This window comes from Equus przewalskii, chromosome 31, assembly GCF_037783145.1.
Source record: "Equus przewalskii isolate Varuska chromosome 31, EquPr2, whole genome shotgun sequence".
In the NCBI taxonomy this organism is placed as follows: domain Eukaryota; kingdom Metazoa; phylum Chordata; class Mammalia; order Perissodactyla; family Equidae; genus Equus; species Equus przewalskii.
This window is the reverse complement of record NC_091861.1, coordinates 21670149-21687395: the sequence shown is the minus strand read 5'-3', so window position 1 is coordinate 21687395 and position 17247 is coordinate 21670149. Positions and strand designations below refer to the sequence as shown.

At 40.2% G+C, this 17247-nt stretch overlaps 1 protein-coding gene across 7 annotated transcripts in view; it reads left to right on the top strand.

The window, feature by feature from the left end:
• Positions 1 to 17247, top strand: part of UCHL5 (ubiquitin C-terminal hydrolase L5) — a 40976-nt gene that overhangs the window by 651 nt on the left and 23078 nt on the right. For 4 of the 7 annotated variants that reach the window (XM_070602336.1, XM_070602334.1, XM_070602335.1 and 1 more), the window contains exons 2-3: positions 7475 to 7538; positions 9786 to 9891. Coding sequence is in view for 3 of the 7 variants with exons in the window: in XM_008542748.2 (XP_008540970.1) it covers positions 143 to 218; positions 7475 to 7538; positions 9786 to 9891 (246 nt within the window). In the remaining 4 variants the exon portion in view is untranslated. Of the gene's footprint in view, positions 1 to 33; positions 219 to 7474; positions 7539 to 9785; positions 9892 to 17247 lie in introns of those variants that run through there. The other 3 variants (XM_008542748.2, XM_008542747.2, XM_008542745.2) reach the window with 3 other exon arrangements.

Sequence of the window (17247 nt, the reverse complement as noted above, 5' to 3'; positions counted from 1 at the left end):
GCCCGGAGGCTGTCGGGAAGTAGGCGGGGTGACGTGGGGTGGACGAGCTCGGCGGCGGGTTCGCCGAGATCAGTGGCCGGCGGCAGCTGGTGCGGGGGGCGGCCGGCGCGAGAGGTGGAGCGGGGCGGCGTGTGGCGGGGCCATGACGGGCAATGCCGGGGAGTGGTGCCTCATGGAAAGCGACCCCGGGGTCTTCACCGAGCTCATTAAAGGATTCGGTGAGCGCCGAGGGGCCGTCCTGGGCCGGAGGGGTCACGGGAGGAGGCCCAAGCTGGGCACGGAGTGGTCCCCTGCGGCCACCGCCGACCCGGTCTGAAGGGAGGCGACTCCGGACAGCTGGAGTCGGGGAGGGAGGATGCGGGGCTCCCGCGCCTTCTTGGTCCCGGGCCGTCGCGTTTCCGCAGTGATGTTGAGGGAGAGCCACACCACGAGGGCAGGGACCGCGTCTGTCGGGTGTGCTGCCGCATCCTCGGGATTCGGCCGTCAATTACTTGCTTCATTGAGTGGAGCCTCCACCCTCCCCTGACCCCGTACGCGCGTTATCTTTCCCTTCCGACCGCCGGTTCTCTGCGGAGCGCTCCCCATCCCGGGCAGGTGTGCCCAGGTGCGTGGCTCGGCCATCAGTCCTGCCGGCACCGCCAGGGTGTGCCTTCTCGAGGATGGCGTGTCTCAAGGCCACGCCGCCCGGGAACCCGAGAGTCTGGTTATTCAAAGCAGGACATCTTGAGTGCGAAATAGCCCTGCGGGTGGCCACACGCGCTGATTGCGTGGGAGCCACGGGCCACTTGGCTAGTTCCGCCCCTTGCTCATTTTCAGCTTCCGGTGAAATGTGTTTTCTTGAGCTAGCGCTATGGACCAGAGGCCACATACTTGCCTCATAATTGCTTTTTGGCTGTATTCGTTGTGTTCCAGCCTAAGTAATCATCTTTCACTTTTTTATCCTTTCCTGTCCCTCTTGTTCCCAGCCTCTTCTGTGGGCAGTAATTTTTTTCTCTGTTGTATTTCCTTAAGTGTTATTAATTCTAGAGATTGTGTTAAAACTTGTCCTCGGGGTGAAAATTAATCATTGGTATAGATACTGTTTATTGTACATAGCTGAATATTTGGAATATCATTTATCAAGCAAGTATTGTTCACCTGCTATATCTCAGGCACACTGGTAGGGTTTGAAATTTTAATGTGAATAAAGCATGACTGCTGTTCTAAAGAACTGCCAATCAAACTATAATATGGTGTATTCTGGTTATGTTATATTATAATTATTACTGTGTTAGAGTATGTGCAAAGTGTTACAGGAACACAGGTCGTGGAAGAGCATAGACAGAAGAAAAAACCTAAGTAGCAGTGATGTTAAAGTATATGGCTTAGAGAACAGCTAGCCAAGTGTCTGAAATGTAATGGAATAGATTGGAGGAGTAGTTGAATCTGAGGCTGAAAAGATAAACTGAGGCCAGATTGTATGTCATGTTGTACAATTTGGATTGCTGTGTAGTCACTGGGGATTTAACTGTCAAAGATACTTGAATGCTGAAATGACATTTTTATGATTAAAAAAGGTTTTCTATGTGTAGTGTGCAGGGTGGATTGGAATGAAGTGAGAGAAGCTGGGAGTCTGTGAGCTGGTTGGCTTGACATGAAGTAGTGGGTTAGAGAGGAGGAAGTGGATTCCATAATTTTCCTGTATTTAAATCAGCTGGACCACTGACTGGATGTAGGGAAAGAGGTGAAAATGACTCTATTTCTAGCTTGAGTGGCTTGTGAAGTACAAGAGAAGAATAGATTTGATGCACGACAAATTGGGTTCAGTTTTAGACATATGCTGTGTGTGACATGTCTGCAGATTTAGCTATAAAATTTACCTTCAAAGCCATAACTATTATGATGTATTAAAGTTAACTTTAAGAAATATTGTACTAGGCAAGTTTCTTTATTTTAAAATTAATCCTCTCCATTAACAGCTGTTGTTTCAATCTCATATGTGCAGAAAACTTGAAATTGGAAGTGATTTAAATAAAGTCATGTGTAAGAGAGTGATAGGTAAATCCACCTTCTGCACCTGCACGTATGAAAAGTGAGGCAATAGCTATTAATGGCTGGCTCCACCAGCAGAAGAACTTTGCAGGAAGTTTAGCGATGGTAGTTGTATATCATTGTCAGATGCTTCAAAGAGAAAATAAGTTTATTCCAATTATTTCCAGGTTTTTTCCTCATCCAATTTATGGATTTAAAGAACCTTTTGGAAGTTCATTCTTTCAAAAATGAAACATCTTATTGTATTATGAATGCTATTGTAAATTTATTGTAGAAGTTTCTTCATCGGAGGGGAAATTATTTGTGGGTTCCCAGTGAATATATAAATACAAATTTTGTTGGACTATAACATCATGGTAAAACAAAGTTCTGTTAAATTAAGAAACTGATGGAGCAGAACTATACTTTTAATTGGTATAGTGCATGCATAATTCATAAATACACCGAAACAAACTGTGATAGTCTGCCAATTAAGAACAGAAGCTGTAAACTTTTGCTTCCAGCCAGGAAGGAGTAACAGGGACTGGATTTACTTTTCCTACAACAAATCAGTAATACCAGCTTTCACTTCAAGAAACTAGAAAAAGAAGAGCAAATTAAACCTAAAGTAAGGAAATGAAAGGAAATAATGAAGATGAGAGTTGAAGTTAGTGAAACAGAAAAGAGAAAAATAGTGAAGAAAATCAATGAAGCCAAAGCTGGTTTCTCAAAGACCAATAAAATGGATAAGCCTCTAGCCAGGCTGATAAAAAAAGAAGAGACACAAAAGACCACTATCAGGAATAAGAGAGACGTTATCACTATAGATTTGACAGATATTCAAAGGATAATAAGGGAATAGGCTAAACATCTTTGTGCCAATAAATTTGATGACTTAGATGAAACGTACAACTTCCTTTAAAGATTCAAATTACCAAAGCTCAGTTAAGAAGAAATATAGATAACAAGGATAGCCTTAGATTTATTAAATTTTAATTTTAATTTAAAGTCTTCTCACAAAGAAAACTCTAGCCAAAGTGGCTTCACTGGTAAATTCTATCAGATATTTAAGAAATTAATACCAGTTCTACACAAACTTTTCCAAAAAAATTGGAGAGGAAAGATTACTTCCCACACATTCTATGAGAGCCAGCGTTATCCTAACACCCAAACCAGATGAAGACCTTACAAGAAAAGGAACTACAGACCTATATCTGTCATCAAAATAGATGCAAAAATTCTAACCAAAATTTTAGCAAATCAAGTCCAATAATATGTTAAATGGACAATATATCATGATTGAGTCGGGTTTATTCCGGGAATTCAGGGTTGGTTCAGCATTTGAGATTCAGTGTAATTCACCGTATTAACAAAAAAACCGTTAAACAAGAAAAACCATACGATTATCCCAGTAGTTACAAAAAGCACTTGACAAAATCCAGCGTCTGTTAAAAATTATGAAGTGTTAGATTTTACTCTGCTTGCCAGCTAAGAAGTTAGCCTGTGTTATAGATGCTGGTGGACAACTTTTATGTTAGAGATAAAGGACTGTATTACTCACGGCACCATAGGCAGCAGGAGATTCATGTTTGCATTGGTTCTCTTGTCCTCTGAGTCCGTGGGAGTGGAGGTGGACCCAGGTGGATGCTGCATACATGAGTCTGTGTCAAAGCTGAGGAGCTCTGAACTTACGGAACTCCCAGTTTTATACAGAGATTGCTAGCAAACCTCAATCTTTGGCTCTAGAGAGATACTGTTATGGCCAGCAAATAAGTCTTCCCTCTACCCCAGAGGGAGACACCATCTCTTATCTTTCAAGTCTGTTTACTATACTAACATCCTAGAAAAGACAGTCCAGAGCACATCTGCTAGTTCCTCTCAGAAGATAAGCAGAAACAGGAGAAATTTATTGAAAATTATCTTCTGATAAAAATCCATCCTTTCCACAAAAATATGCCTTTTCCTCAGCTATTCTAATTAATCTGACCTGACCCACAGGGCTGGTACCAAATCTGTCTAATTTATCTCTTGTCGTGTTGACATTACAAAGCCAGGTAGCTTTCTCCTTAGGTTTTTGTGTTGACCTTTCTTGGCTTAAGGCATTAACCCAGGTACAGCGGGGTGTGAGTGATTGCTTGGACTCCACCTGGGCCTGCAAGGGGGAAGTCTTGCAGAATTCCGACATCCACAACAACTCTGGCCCATGAGTTGAGGCAGCTCTGAGTGACTGTTGGGGCCAATGTGGTGTTTCTTTAACATGAAGATCTGTTGTGACTGCTCCTAAGGTGCATGTCACCTTGTTTTGAGGAGAGGCAAATTAATGCCTGGCTTTCACACAAGAAATAAAAGTATAGTTATGATGGTGCACATGGCACCCCCAGAAGCAAGTGTTGCTTATAATTGCTGGGGCCCCCAAAATGAGACTCATTAGGGGTACTCATTAGGGGTACAAGTTAACAATGCCTCCAACTTAGGGCTCTCTGTTCATTTCAAATAATTGAGTCTAGTCCTTGTATTTGGAGAGATTGCCTAAGGGCTGAGAACCCAGTTTTTCCTGTATGGTCACATCACCAGCTAAGTGTCATTTGTCCATGCCATGGAATGACTGAGAATGGGGTTGGGGAAGATATCTGGGGCCATTTTGTGGGAAATACAGAAGCTGGGGCCATGCCTGTTGCTACTTCTGGTAGATTTGTTGGCAAGGTTAGGGAAATGACAATCGAATTGTCATCAGAACTGTTGGAAGATAGCATACCTAGTGAACAATGAAATTTAAGGCACTGCCAACAGTTTGAGAGAGCCCCACCAGGATATTTTTCTTGAGGAGAAAGACTTTAGGTAGATTATTTAAAAAATTATTTTTGAAATTAGTTTTTGAAGAGAACTATCTTATACAGCCACCAGTAATCATAATACAAATGTGTTAGTCGTTACGTAAATATTTCAAAACACATCTTAATTTTAGGACTCCCTTTCACTTTGGAACAGTGTTCTGGTTGGGATGACAAATTATATGGTCATCCTATGTAAGACCCAGTTCAACCAGCCATGACAGTTTTTCTCATCAGCAAAGATAGTAATGATCTCTTCTATCTCAACTTGCAGAAGGCTTTCCCATGTACCTTTCATATGCAGATTATGATGCTGCAGTGTCTGTGAGTTGTATGTGTGCTTGTTTTCTACTAGATTGTGAAGTTAAGTATTATGACAATAGTGTATTATTTTCTGACCTTGCCAGAGCCTAGTATTATGCTTGGCACATAAAGGTATTTGTTAAATTCTGACATTTCGTAACTTTTTAAAGCCTCCTCCCACCCAACTTTTTGCTTAATATGTACTGGGGGGGTCTGCATTAAGTGATTCTTTGTGTTTAGTGTTTGATAACTTGGACATCACAAGAACTGTGTGGATTGGATGAAGCTGGTTTTATACGTGAGGAAAGTCAGGCTCAGAGACATTATGTTCTTGCTCAAGGTTAAGAACTTGAAGGCAATGCTGGGAGTAGAACCCAGGTCTCTTGACTCATTGCTGATTTGTCTTTCCATTATACCATGCATTATTTGAAATTTAACGTACATAAGGGGATTATTAGATATTGATGTAGCTAAGGAGATAGATGCTAACAGTTGAGTACTATGGTTTCCTTACACTAAGAGATGTGTATGTGTTAAACTTAAGGTTATTTAAGTGGTGTCACCTCTTGAAATTCCACCTGTTCAAAAGATTTTGGGGCACTTTTATTCAGTGGGTTTTTGTTGTTGTTTTGTTATGATATGTACAATGTTTTGTTTGTTTCTTTTTTAAAAGATTTTATTTTTCCTTTTTCTCCCCAAATCCCCCTGGTACATACTTGTGTACTTCTAGTTGTGAGTCTTTCCAGCTGTGGCGTGTGGGACGCCTCCCCAGCATGGCTCGATGAACGGTGCCATGTCCGCGCCCAGGATTCGAACTGGGAAAACCCTGGGCCGTCGAAGCGGAGCGCGCGAACTTAACCACTCAGCCAGGGGGCCGGCCCCTGTACAATGTTTTCATATTTGGCCTTTTTACAGTTGATTTCCCAATAGCAGTAACCAGTGTTAACAATTGCATTAGTGTCCTTTCATGCCCTTTTCGACACTCACATAAATATAGGTTCACATTTGTAAGGTTTTTTTCTTCACCTTACTAAATGTGAATGTCTAGCAAGCTGTTGAGTCATGTAGTGGTGTGAATGCCCAAAGTTACGTAGTTGGTTGACCCAACTTTTTTTTTAAACCATTGATTTATGCAGGTGGTCTAAAGCTTCTGTAGATCTCACTTGAAAATCTGGAATATTAGAAAGTGCCCAGACTTTGGAACCAGATGTGGGTTTTAAGTAGCTTTTTGACATACACTAGCTGTAGTGAATTTAGGCAAGCGACTTAACATCTCTAAACCTCTTCCATATAACACTTGTCTTGCCGGCATTAGAGAAAATGCGTTTAAAGCACATTACTTATAGAAGGCACTGGTAAATATGGCTGTTTTGTGTGTTGTGATAATCCTACTGGCTAACATTCAGTGAACCTTTAGAGTGTGCCACACACTGTGTTAAATGTATCTCATGTAAAAAATTATCTCATTATTCCTCATAACAGCTCTGTGAGTGTGAAGAGCAGAGAGGTTAAATTAAATGGTCACGTAGCTAGTAAGTGGAGGAGCCAGGATGCAAACCCTGGGAGTTTGGAGGCTAAGCTCTTAACCAGTACACCATTGCTATGATACATCCTACTAGCGGACAGTTTCTCACCCTCAGCGCTGTTAACATTTGGGGCCAGATAATTCTTTGTTGTCAGGGGCTGTCCTGGGCAGTGTAGGATATTTAGCATCTCTGGCCTCTACCCACTAGATGCCAAGACCCTCCCCCGCAGGTGACAACAGTGACAGTATAAATGTCTCCAGACATTGTGAAATGTTCCTTGGGGGGCAAAACCTCACCCTAGAGGAAGAGCATGTTTAGGGGCCTCTAAGGTAGTTGAAAATAAAATTCTAAAAACAGAAAATACAGAATTGTAATTTTAAAAAAGGGTCAGTACTAAATATGTGATATGAAAGTCAGTGTTAAGTGGTAGTTATTACCACTTAAAAAAAAAAGTGTACAGTCAGCAAAAAAGAGGGCCCAGGACAGAGCTGGGGAAACTCAGCAGTTGAGTGACAAGAGTGGCTGAAGAGCCAGAGGTTGAGAGAACTGAGAAGGAATAGTCACGGGGTGGTGCCTCTGTGGAAATAAACTCTTGGAACTTTTTAAATTATAAAACTAATCTACTCCCATTGTAACTTAGGAAATAGTAAAGGAAGTGGTAGGATTTGGCTGTGAACTATCAATTTTACCATTTTAATGTGCCATGTCTTATTACCCCAATTGTGCATTTCTTTTAACTAATATTTTATTTAATGGTAAAAAATGAGTTATTTGGTTTTCTAAAGGAAGAATTTCTTATTTCAGGTTGCCGAGGAGCTCAAGTAGAAGAAATATGGAGTTTAGAACCTGAGAATTTTGAAAAATTAAAGTAAGTATAACTTCAATTGTGTTAAAAATAATGTCTGTATCTAAGCAAACTTTTGTGTTTATATTACTTGGGTTACCCTGGGCTAAGTATTATCTCCTTTAAGTCTTTTTTTCAATCCTGTGAGGCGGGTATTATTATTCTCATTTTATAACCAAGAACCTGAGGCTCATAGCTAGGTGACCTGTAAGGGATTAAAAACTAAGTCTCTGTATGGGGCCGGTCCTGTGGCCGAGTGGTTAAGTTCGCGCCCTCCGCTTTGGTGGCCCAGGGTTTTGCCGGTTCGAATCCTGGGCGCGGACACAGCACCACTCATCAGGACATGCTGAGGTGGCATCCCATGTGCCACAACTAGAAGGACCCACAAGTGAAAATATACACAACTATGTACTGGGGGGATTTGGGGAGAAAAAGCAGGAAAAAAAAAATTGGCAACAGTTGTTAGCTCAGATGCCAATCTTAAAAAACAAAACCAAACAAAACAACTAAGTCTCTGTAGTTCCATATCAACAAAGTACTGATTGGTTGGTTTTTTACAACATTGACTTATAGTTCGATAGAGTTAAAACATGGGATGCATTTTAATATAAAAAACATGAATAATAGGTCAGTCTACAAAAGCATATTTAGAAGATAACGTATATTAATAGTACTTCAGAACTTGTCTAGTTATGATCACATTGCTTCTTGGGCAGGTTACAGTTCAGATTCCAAATGCAGATGCCAGGAAGTGCCTTCCTCTTCCCCCCATCCTTCTGACCAGAATCCTCTCTCTGGGCCTCTCCATACCCCTAAGCTGCATGCCCTCAGGTGTTGATCCTGTGTTGCAAATGGAGGGCTAGGGGGGTTTTCACTGGTGGGAGAGTTCCTGGACTCTTGCAATGGGGACAAGGAGTAGGCTTTTATTTTTTTTATTTTTTATTTTTTTGAGGAGGATTAGCCCTGAGCTAACTACTGCCAATCCTTCTCTTTTTGCTGAGGAAGACTGGCCCTGAGTTAACATCTGTGGCCATCTTTCTCTACTTTATATGTGGGACACCTGCCACGGCATGGCTTTTTGCCACGCAGTGCCATGTCCACACCCGGGATCCGAACCCGCAAACCCCGGGCCGCCAAGAAGTGGAACGTGCAAACTTAACTGCTGCGCCACCGGGCCAGCCCGGGAGTAGGCTTTTAAAAGGGAAAATGGAGATTTAGACAGCATAAAAAAAAAAGGGAAAATGGAGATCATAGGGATATGGCTACTGTTTTTAATAGTAAGAAGGAGATAGTTTGCTTCCCCCTGATTCCCCCTTGTCCACAAAAAAAGCAGTCACTTTAGATGGAATAAGAGATCGCTTCTGGCCGAATGATCAGGGAAGGTTAATTAAAGATGCGTCATTTGAACTGTCTTTAAAGGATAGGACTTTTGTTGCTTGGAAGGCAGTTGTGAAAGGTGGACTGGAGAGAATCCTGAGGTGGTGATTTAATGTTTTGTGGGCAAGAATAGTTCCTGGAGCAAAGTGGATGACTTTGTGATGCATGAGGTGACAGCATCCGTTCATACTGTAGTTTGATGATTGTTCATGAATCCAATAATTATATGAAGGTGACTTCCTGTATTTCATAACATGTATGCTGTCAACCATTTATCTGTGAACATCCCACATGCACTTTATTCATATGTATTGGAATTCCATTTAGGGTTAACAGCTTCTACTTTTATGTTCTTATTTTCTATTTTTAAGTGAGATGATATAGGGTAGAAATGAATAATCTACAGACTTGAGAATAAATTTTTCATTGTAATTCTGTTTTCCCTGTTGTAGTTTTAAGTTTTATTAGCCTCATCTTAGGCAACATTCAGTGACTATGAATAGCAATAGAAACTTTAAAAAATTTCCCTGGGTCAGCCCTGTGGCCAAGTGGTTAAAGTTCCATACCCTCCACTTAGGCGGCCCGGGTTCACGGGTTGAGATTCTGGGTGTGGACCTACTCCACTCATCAGCCATGCTATGGTGGCATCTCACATACAAAATAGAGGAAAATTGTCACAGATGTTAGCTCAAGGCTAATCTTCCTCAAGCAAAAGAAAGAGGAGGATTGGCAACGGATGTTAGCTAAGGGCAAATCTTCCTCACCAAAAAGAAAATTTCTCATTTACTTCATTTGCATTATATTTGTTAAATAGCTGACTAAAATTTAATATACTGACAATGTGTTATACAAGCAGCAAGGTTTGGTGTCACTAATTTGTATTTTATTTTGTAGGCCAGTTCATGGGTTAATTTTTCTTTTCAAGTGGCAGCCAGGAGAAGAACCAGCAGGCTCTGTGGTTCAGGACTCCAGACTTGACACGATATTTTTTGCCAAGCAGGTATGGTTTTTGGATATTTGAAAGTCTTGAGAGCAAATGCTTTTTATAAGCAGAACTCTGCTCCGCCTGTGTGTCTCTAGTGTCACAGTCCTCAAACTTTTTTGTCTTAGGAGCCCTTTACATCTTAAAAATTATTGCGATTCCCCAAAGAGCTTCTGTTTATGTGGATTATATTTATCAATGTTTATCATATTAGCCGTTAAAACTGAGACATTTAAAAATGTTTATTTATTGATTTAAAAATAAATGTAAGTTTATTAGAAGTTAATATAAATAACATATTTTTTAATGGAAAACAGTTATATTTACCAAAACAAAATAAAATAGAAGAGTGCGTTGTTTACATTTTTGCAGTCTAATGTCTGGCTTAATAGTACACAGCCGGATTCTCCTGTCACGGCTTTATTCAGTCTGTTGCAATGTTTTTATTTTGTTTCGTTTTGTTCTTGGTTGAACTACATGAAGGAAATTCAGTCTCACACATGTTTGTAGTTGCAAAGAGAGGAGTATTTTAATAGCTTTTTCAGAGAATTATGGATACTCTCTGATATTATATCAAAACTCCAAAAAGGTTGCTTAGTTGCAGGTTAGTTGCAGTGTGAAATTTGAAACCACGTCAGTGAACTTTGTTATATTAAAATCCTTTGGTTTGTCTCGCTCTTCGAATAATCTTTTGCTCATGAGGATCGGGTAATATCGTGCATTGGTTATTTTGAAAATTCGCTGACTTAAGCAGGTCTTCTAACTGTTGACTTGTTTGATTATATACGTTATCAACAAGTCACGTTTGTTAATATCACCATCGGTGTCATCAGAAAAGTCATTTTCATGAAACTATTAAACTCACAGCGGTGGATCTAAGTCTTACAAAGTTCGAGTTTTCACTTGAAAGTTCACATTTTATCCAGAACAGCAAATGCTATATCGTGTTTTCCTTGAAGTGACACTGATTTCTCTCAATTTCAAGAAAATTTCTGCCAAATACACTGTCTGAACAGGGTGTTTGTCTGCCATTTGTTCTTCCGAGTGAAAAGGATGTCCCTAGAAAACAGCGGCTGACCTAGCCCACACCTCCAACGATCGCACCAGTGCCTTTCCTCGAAATGGCTAGCGTGTGTTGGTGCAGCAGAAATGCCTTATTTGTACAACCTATTTCATTCAACAGACTCTTAAAGACTTGGACTCTGGGGTTGAAATTTAATAAAAATAACCGTTACTGCTTCATCAAAGACATTCTTCAGTAAAACTGACCTTTTCGTTTTGTTGTTTCTTTAACTGTGTCTGTGTGTCAGTGAAACAGTTTAATACTACTGCCTAGATTCATGCTGAAATACTTCACCCACCGCTGCTATTGTACTGTCAGTGCAAGTGTGAAAGCAGGGAATAAGGCCAGAACTGTCTTGAAATTATTATGGAAACAATTTTGAGCTCACGAACCCCTTGAAAAGAGTCTTAGGAATTCCCAGGGGTCCATGGACCACACTTTGAGAACTGCTGTCCTAGCGTGTACAGTGAAACGTTTAACTGACCTTATTAGGTGCCTCCCTATGTCTGGTCTGTTGTTTGGAAAAGCTGAAAGAGAGAATGATAAAAGAGGTTTGATTCATGTTTAAAATCTAAGCTAAATATGCTTTATTTGTTTGAAAATTGCAGTTATTTCTGAGACTCAAAAAATTGCTTAGGATAATCTGACCTTTAGAAAGGTAGAAAAATAAAAGTGCTGATTCTCATTGCTGCCGTTGAAATGAAGCCTTTGCTGTTCCACTTAGTAACTTGTTCCCTTTTTCTCTTATTATTTTACTTCTTTCCATTTTCCACCAACTTTTGAAAATTGAGTGTTTTTAGAGAAATTAGAAAATTCTTGCTTTTTTACTTTAGGGGTTAGGAAAACATTGTTTTATCATTGTGTAAAGTGTCAGGCTTTTTTTTCTGATAGCAGAACTTTAATTACGGAAATAGAGAGTGATGGCGATGGATATCCTTGTAATCCCCCCCATCTCTACTAACCACTCTGACCAGTGTGACTCATTCATTTAATCAGCAAGTGGTCATTGAGCACCCACTTTATGCTAGGCATTGTTTTAGGCACTCAGGATATAAAGATGAATAAGACACCGTGTCTCTTCTTATTAATAACAACTATAATGATAGCAATACCAACATAGCCAACGTTTGCCTTTCTTGTTGTGTGTCAGATATTGTGTTAGATATATTATTTATTTAATTCTTGCAACAACCCTATGAGGATGTTATCTTCACTTCACAGATGAAGAAATTGAGGCCTGGAAAAATTAACTTATTTGCCTGAGGTCACACAGCTAGCACGTGGTAAATCCAGAATTTAAACCCAAGTGTAAAACCCAGGTTTGCAATTCCGCATGCCTTACTACCTCCCACATTTTCTGTTCGTTCTCTGACACGTTCTTATAAGTTTTTTAATGAAAGTTGGATTATTATACAAAATATTTTGCATCTTTTTTCTCTTAATGGTAAAAGTTTGACTTTGTCCTATTTCAGTACACATACCAGTATTAGCTGACATTTATTGAAGGCTTGTTAGGTACTTTTGTATATATTATTTTTCATTATTAATTTCTTTGTAGTAACTCATTCTCATAGCAACCGTGTGTCGTTTTACAGTTTCCTCATCGTTTCACAGATGAGGAAACTGAGTCCCAGAGAGGTTAAGAAACTTGCCCAAGTTATGCAACTAGTCAGTGGCAGAGCTGGGGTAGCTCTGAAATGCATACTCCTCATCACATCAGAATACTCCCTCTTTTAAAAGTACTCCTGGTCTAAATGGCCTATAATTTATCTAACTAATCTCTTAATGCTCAACATTTTGAGTTTCTAATTATTTCTCTAACACAGATAATCCATTTATATATTGTAATATTTGTGTACTTATGTATCATTGCAATACAATAATTATAATTTTAAAACCACAGTTTGTGATTTTCAAGATCTAGGTAGTAGAGAAAAAGTAGGGAACAGATAGTTTTAAAAGTCTTTCAGGTGATATTTCTCCATCTAAAGAAAGTTTCTGTTATTTTTTAAGGTGTATAAGAATATATGCTTATAACTATTTAAGCATTATAATTGTATGATGCAGAAAATAAAAATTCTTTTTAATGTCTACTCCAGAGATAACCGCTGAAAACAATTTATATTCTTCCAGATCTTTTCCATGTATGTGTATGCGTGTTTATATTTCTTGCACACTAAATTGTAAATCTGAGAGTCAGGGATTTTGTTTTCGTGTACAGTCCTTGGCACATGGTAGATATCCAACAGATGTAGACTGAACTCTTCATCTCTAAGATTGTTACTATTAAAGAACACTAGAGTTCACTAGGACGCTGATGATGTCTGATGTGTAGAGGCCTGGATATTTTTAAGGTGTAAGAAAGTATTCTATAAAGAAAAGAACTGATCCTAGAGTATGAATTTGTAGTTTCTGGAGTCCCTTGATATTTTTCTAGTTCCATATTACATTTTCATTTCACTGTAATTAAATATTTTGTTTGTATTATATTATTCCTGCTGTGTTTATTAATATGTCAGATTAGTGATTTCCCAATAATATCATTTTTTTCCTACTATATTATGGCAACAGTTCTTATTAAACTGACAGATCAGGAATTCTCCAGCAATATCTATCAGTCTTTTTAGTGTATGCCTCCTATGAGCCTATGCTAGAAACTTTGTAGTATATATTACATAAACATATAATCTTTGGTTCTAGGCTTCAAGAGCTTATAGTAATGGTTTCCAATCCAGGGTCTCTGGACTCTTAGGAGTATTTTCAGAAATTTAAAAAAGTAGATTAAAATCATATTTATTTGTGGGGCTGGCCCCGTGGCCGAGTGGTTAAGTTTGCGCGCTCTGCTGTAGGCGGCTCAGTGTTTCCTCAGTTCGAATCCTGGGTGCTGACGTGGCACTGCTCATCAAGCCACGCTGAGGCGGTGTCCCACATGCCACAACTAGAAGGACCTACAACTGAGAATATATAACTATGTACTGGGGGGCTTTGGGGAGAAAAAGGAAAAAAATAAAATCTTTAAAAAAAAATCATATTTATTTGTGATAAAGTTCTACGGGTTAACTAAGTGTATAGTTTTGGTATTTATGGATGGAACTGCATCAGTTTAGGGTGGTAAAACTGGCTGTCTAACGCTCATCATTTGCTCTGATTGGGGGTGTGTGTGTGTGTGTGTGTGTGTGTGGATTGTTGGTTAATAAAATATCGAGAAAAGACACTGTCATTACAGTAATTACAATTCATGTATAAGGATCCAAGAATGACATTTTGGTAATGCTTCTCTACAAAACATTGTCGTCTTGTTACCCTTTTACTGATGAGAAAGCTGAGGTCTGATTTGCTTAAGATCCTGCTGCAGTGTGCTGGGTTTGTCTGACTCCATCTGTTCAGTCTTTCAGGAAGGAATGATTGAGTGCCTACAGTGTGGCAGAGACTGTGCTAGGTGCTTGGGAAATGATGAACAGCCGTGATCCCTGCCCTCAGGGTACTTGGAGTTTATTGGAGGAGATTGGTATTAATCACTGAAATGCAGAATTACAGTGGCAATCAGTACTGCATGGAGTGAAAGGAGAACTATGTTACAAAGTTTGAGAACAATCTGTAAGACTACCCTCACTTTGAACACCAGCTACAGAGTTTAGGGTCCCCAAAACCATCCTCATTTCTGACAGTCGCAAGTTTGGGGGATCCTTAAGACCACCTTTAGGTTCTGAAATTTGCTAGAAGGACTCATAGCCCTCTCCAAAAACTGTTATATTACAGTTAGGGTTTATTGCAGTGAAAAGATACAGGTTAAATTTAGCCAAGGGAAGAGATGCCTGGGGAAAGTTCCAAGCACAGAGCTTCCAGTTGTCTTCTCCCAGTATAGAGTCACAGATGGTGCTGACTTTCCTGGCAGTGATGTGTGACAGTATTTCCAGGGAATCTCAGCTGATTCTTGGCATCCTGAGTGCTTATTGGGCCTCACTCACATAGACCTGGTTGGCCACCCATGTAGCTGACTGAGGTCAACTCTGCAGGTTGGGCTGATACTGTTAACCCGAAACCCCACCCTAGGTCACAGTGTTAGACTGTGTGGCCCAAAGCCCCCAGGTAAACAAAGACACTCTTACAAGGCATGGCTTTTCAAGAGCTTAGAGACCATCTCCCAGGGGCTGAGGGCAAAGGCCGGGTCTCTCTCTGGATGAGATTAAATTGTTTACTGCACACATAAAAATGGGACTTGACTCTTCAGGGAGAACTTAGAAAACTTCTCCAAGTGACAATTCAGCTGAAATCGAAAGGTTAAGTAGGTATTAATTGGGGGAAAGAGGTTGAGGATCATCCTAGATTAACACAGCTTTATAGCAAAAGGGAGTAAGACTAGTAAAATGTACTAAAAGAAGGTCAGTGTAACTGGAGTGTAGAGCGCAAGGAGGAGATGGCATGAGCTATGAAGCTGTACAGACAGTGTGTTAGTCAGGATTAGGTGCGGTTAGGTGCAGAGCAGCAGTGGTTTACAAGAAATAGAAGTGTTTCTCTTTCACATCCAAGAACTGGCAAGATTGCAGGCTCTTTTGTTCCTTTTTGTGTGGATTCTATTCTAAAGATTACTTCATGGTCCAAGATGATTGTTGGAGTTTCGGCCATTTTATCTCAATTCCACGCTCCAGACAGCAGGAAGGGGACAACACACTCGTCTCCCTTTATGGATATTTTCTAGAATTTGCCAGCGTCACATGCTTACTTCTCTTTGGCCAGAACTCAGCCCTGGCTGTACTTAGCATCAAAGGAGAGTAGGAAAGTTGTCTTTGTTCCAGGTGGCCATGGACCCAGATAAATTTGGGTTCTCTATTCATATGGAAGAAGGAGAAGATGGATATTAGAGAACAACTATTAGCCTTCTACCGTAGATGCAGACAGAGGTCAGATCCTGCAGGGTATTTTAGGCCGTGGTTGAGACTTGGTCCAAATCATAAGAGTGATAGAAGGTTATTGAAGTGTTTTAAGAAGGGGGACACGATCAGATTTTCCTTTAGAAGAGACTGCCTTGGCTGCCCTGTAGGGAATGCATTTGAGGAGGAGGGAGTGGTGTAGGATGTAAGACTAGATATCACATGGGGGCTTTTGCACAAGTCCATGCAAGGGTGGATGAAAGACTCGTAGTAGAGATAGATGTGAACAGATGTGAACAGTACTTGGGAGATAAACCTTTGATGTGCAGTGGATTGGATGTGGGGAGGGAGGAGGAAGACATGTCAATCAATGATGACATCTTTTTCTTTTTTTCTTTTTTTCCTTCTTAAAAAAATCATCTTCGGGTACTCAGAATGGAATTATGATAGTCCTTGATTGATGACATGCTAATGGCCTCCTTTTACTTATTTATTTATTTATTTGGTTATTTTCAGTAATATAGTAAGTACCTAAGAACTCACCACCCAAATAAACTTCACCTAACTGTTATTTCCTTCTCTCCCACCCATTGTCTAACATAACTCATCCTCCCTCCCTCCATCCAGTGTGACCCTGACGTCGAATTCTGTATCATTTCCTTGCTTTCCTTTTTGTGTATTTTTTGTAATCCTAAAAACGGGTGTGTGTATATAAAATTTTAACTTGATGAAATGTATCATGCTCTGTGTAATTTTGGGGGGCATAACTTTGACTTAATGTTATAGTGTTCAAAATTCACGCGTAAGTAGTTCCTCAGAGCAGTCCGCTTACTTTGCATGCTGTGTAATATCAATTGCGTGAACACGCTATGGTTTGTTGACTTACTTTCTGTAGGCTGGCGTTTGGGTTTTCCACCAGTTACTGTGGTTGTGTGACTAAGCATTTTTGTACATGTCTCCTGTTATACATGTGCAAATTTCTCCTGTTATACCCAGAAATAGAACAGCTGCTTCATCTGATGCATAAATGTGCAGCTTTAGGAGGAACTATCAAATGTTTGCTGAAGTAGATGTTCCAGTTTACACTCCCACTAACTATATCTGAGTTACTATGTAGCTGCACACTCCAAATGTGGTATTGTTAGGCCTTTTTAATTGTTGCCAGCCAAGGGCTGGCCCAGTGACGCAGCAGTTAAGTGTGCACGTTCTGCTTCTTGGCGGCCCAGGGTTCGCCGGTTCGGATCCTGGGTGCGGACATGGCACCGCTTGGCATGCCATGCTGTGGTAGGCGTCCCACATATAAAGTAGAGGAAGATGGGCACGGATGTTAGCTCAGGGCCAGCCTTCCTCAGCAAAAAGAGGAGGATTGGCAGATGTTAGCTCAGGGCTAATCTTCCTCAAAAAAATTTTTTTTTGCCAGCCAGCTCACTCTGAAATGCT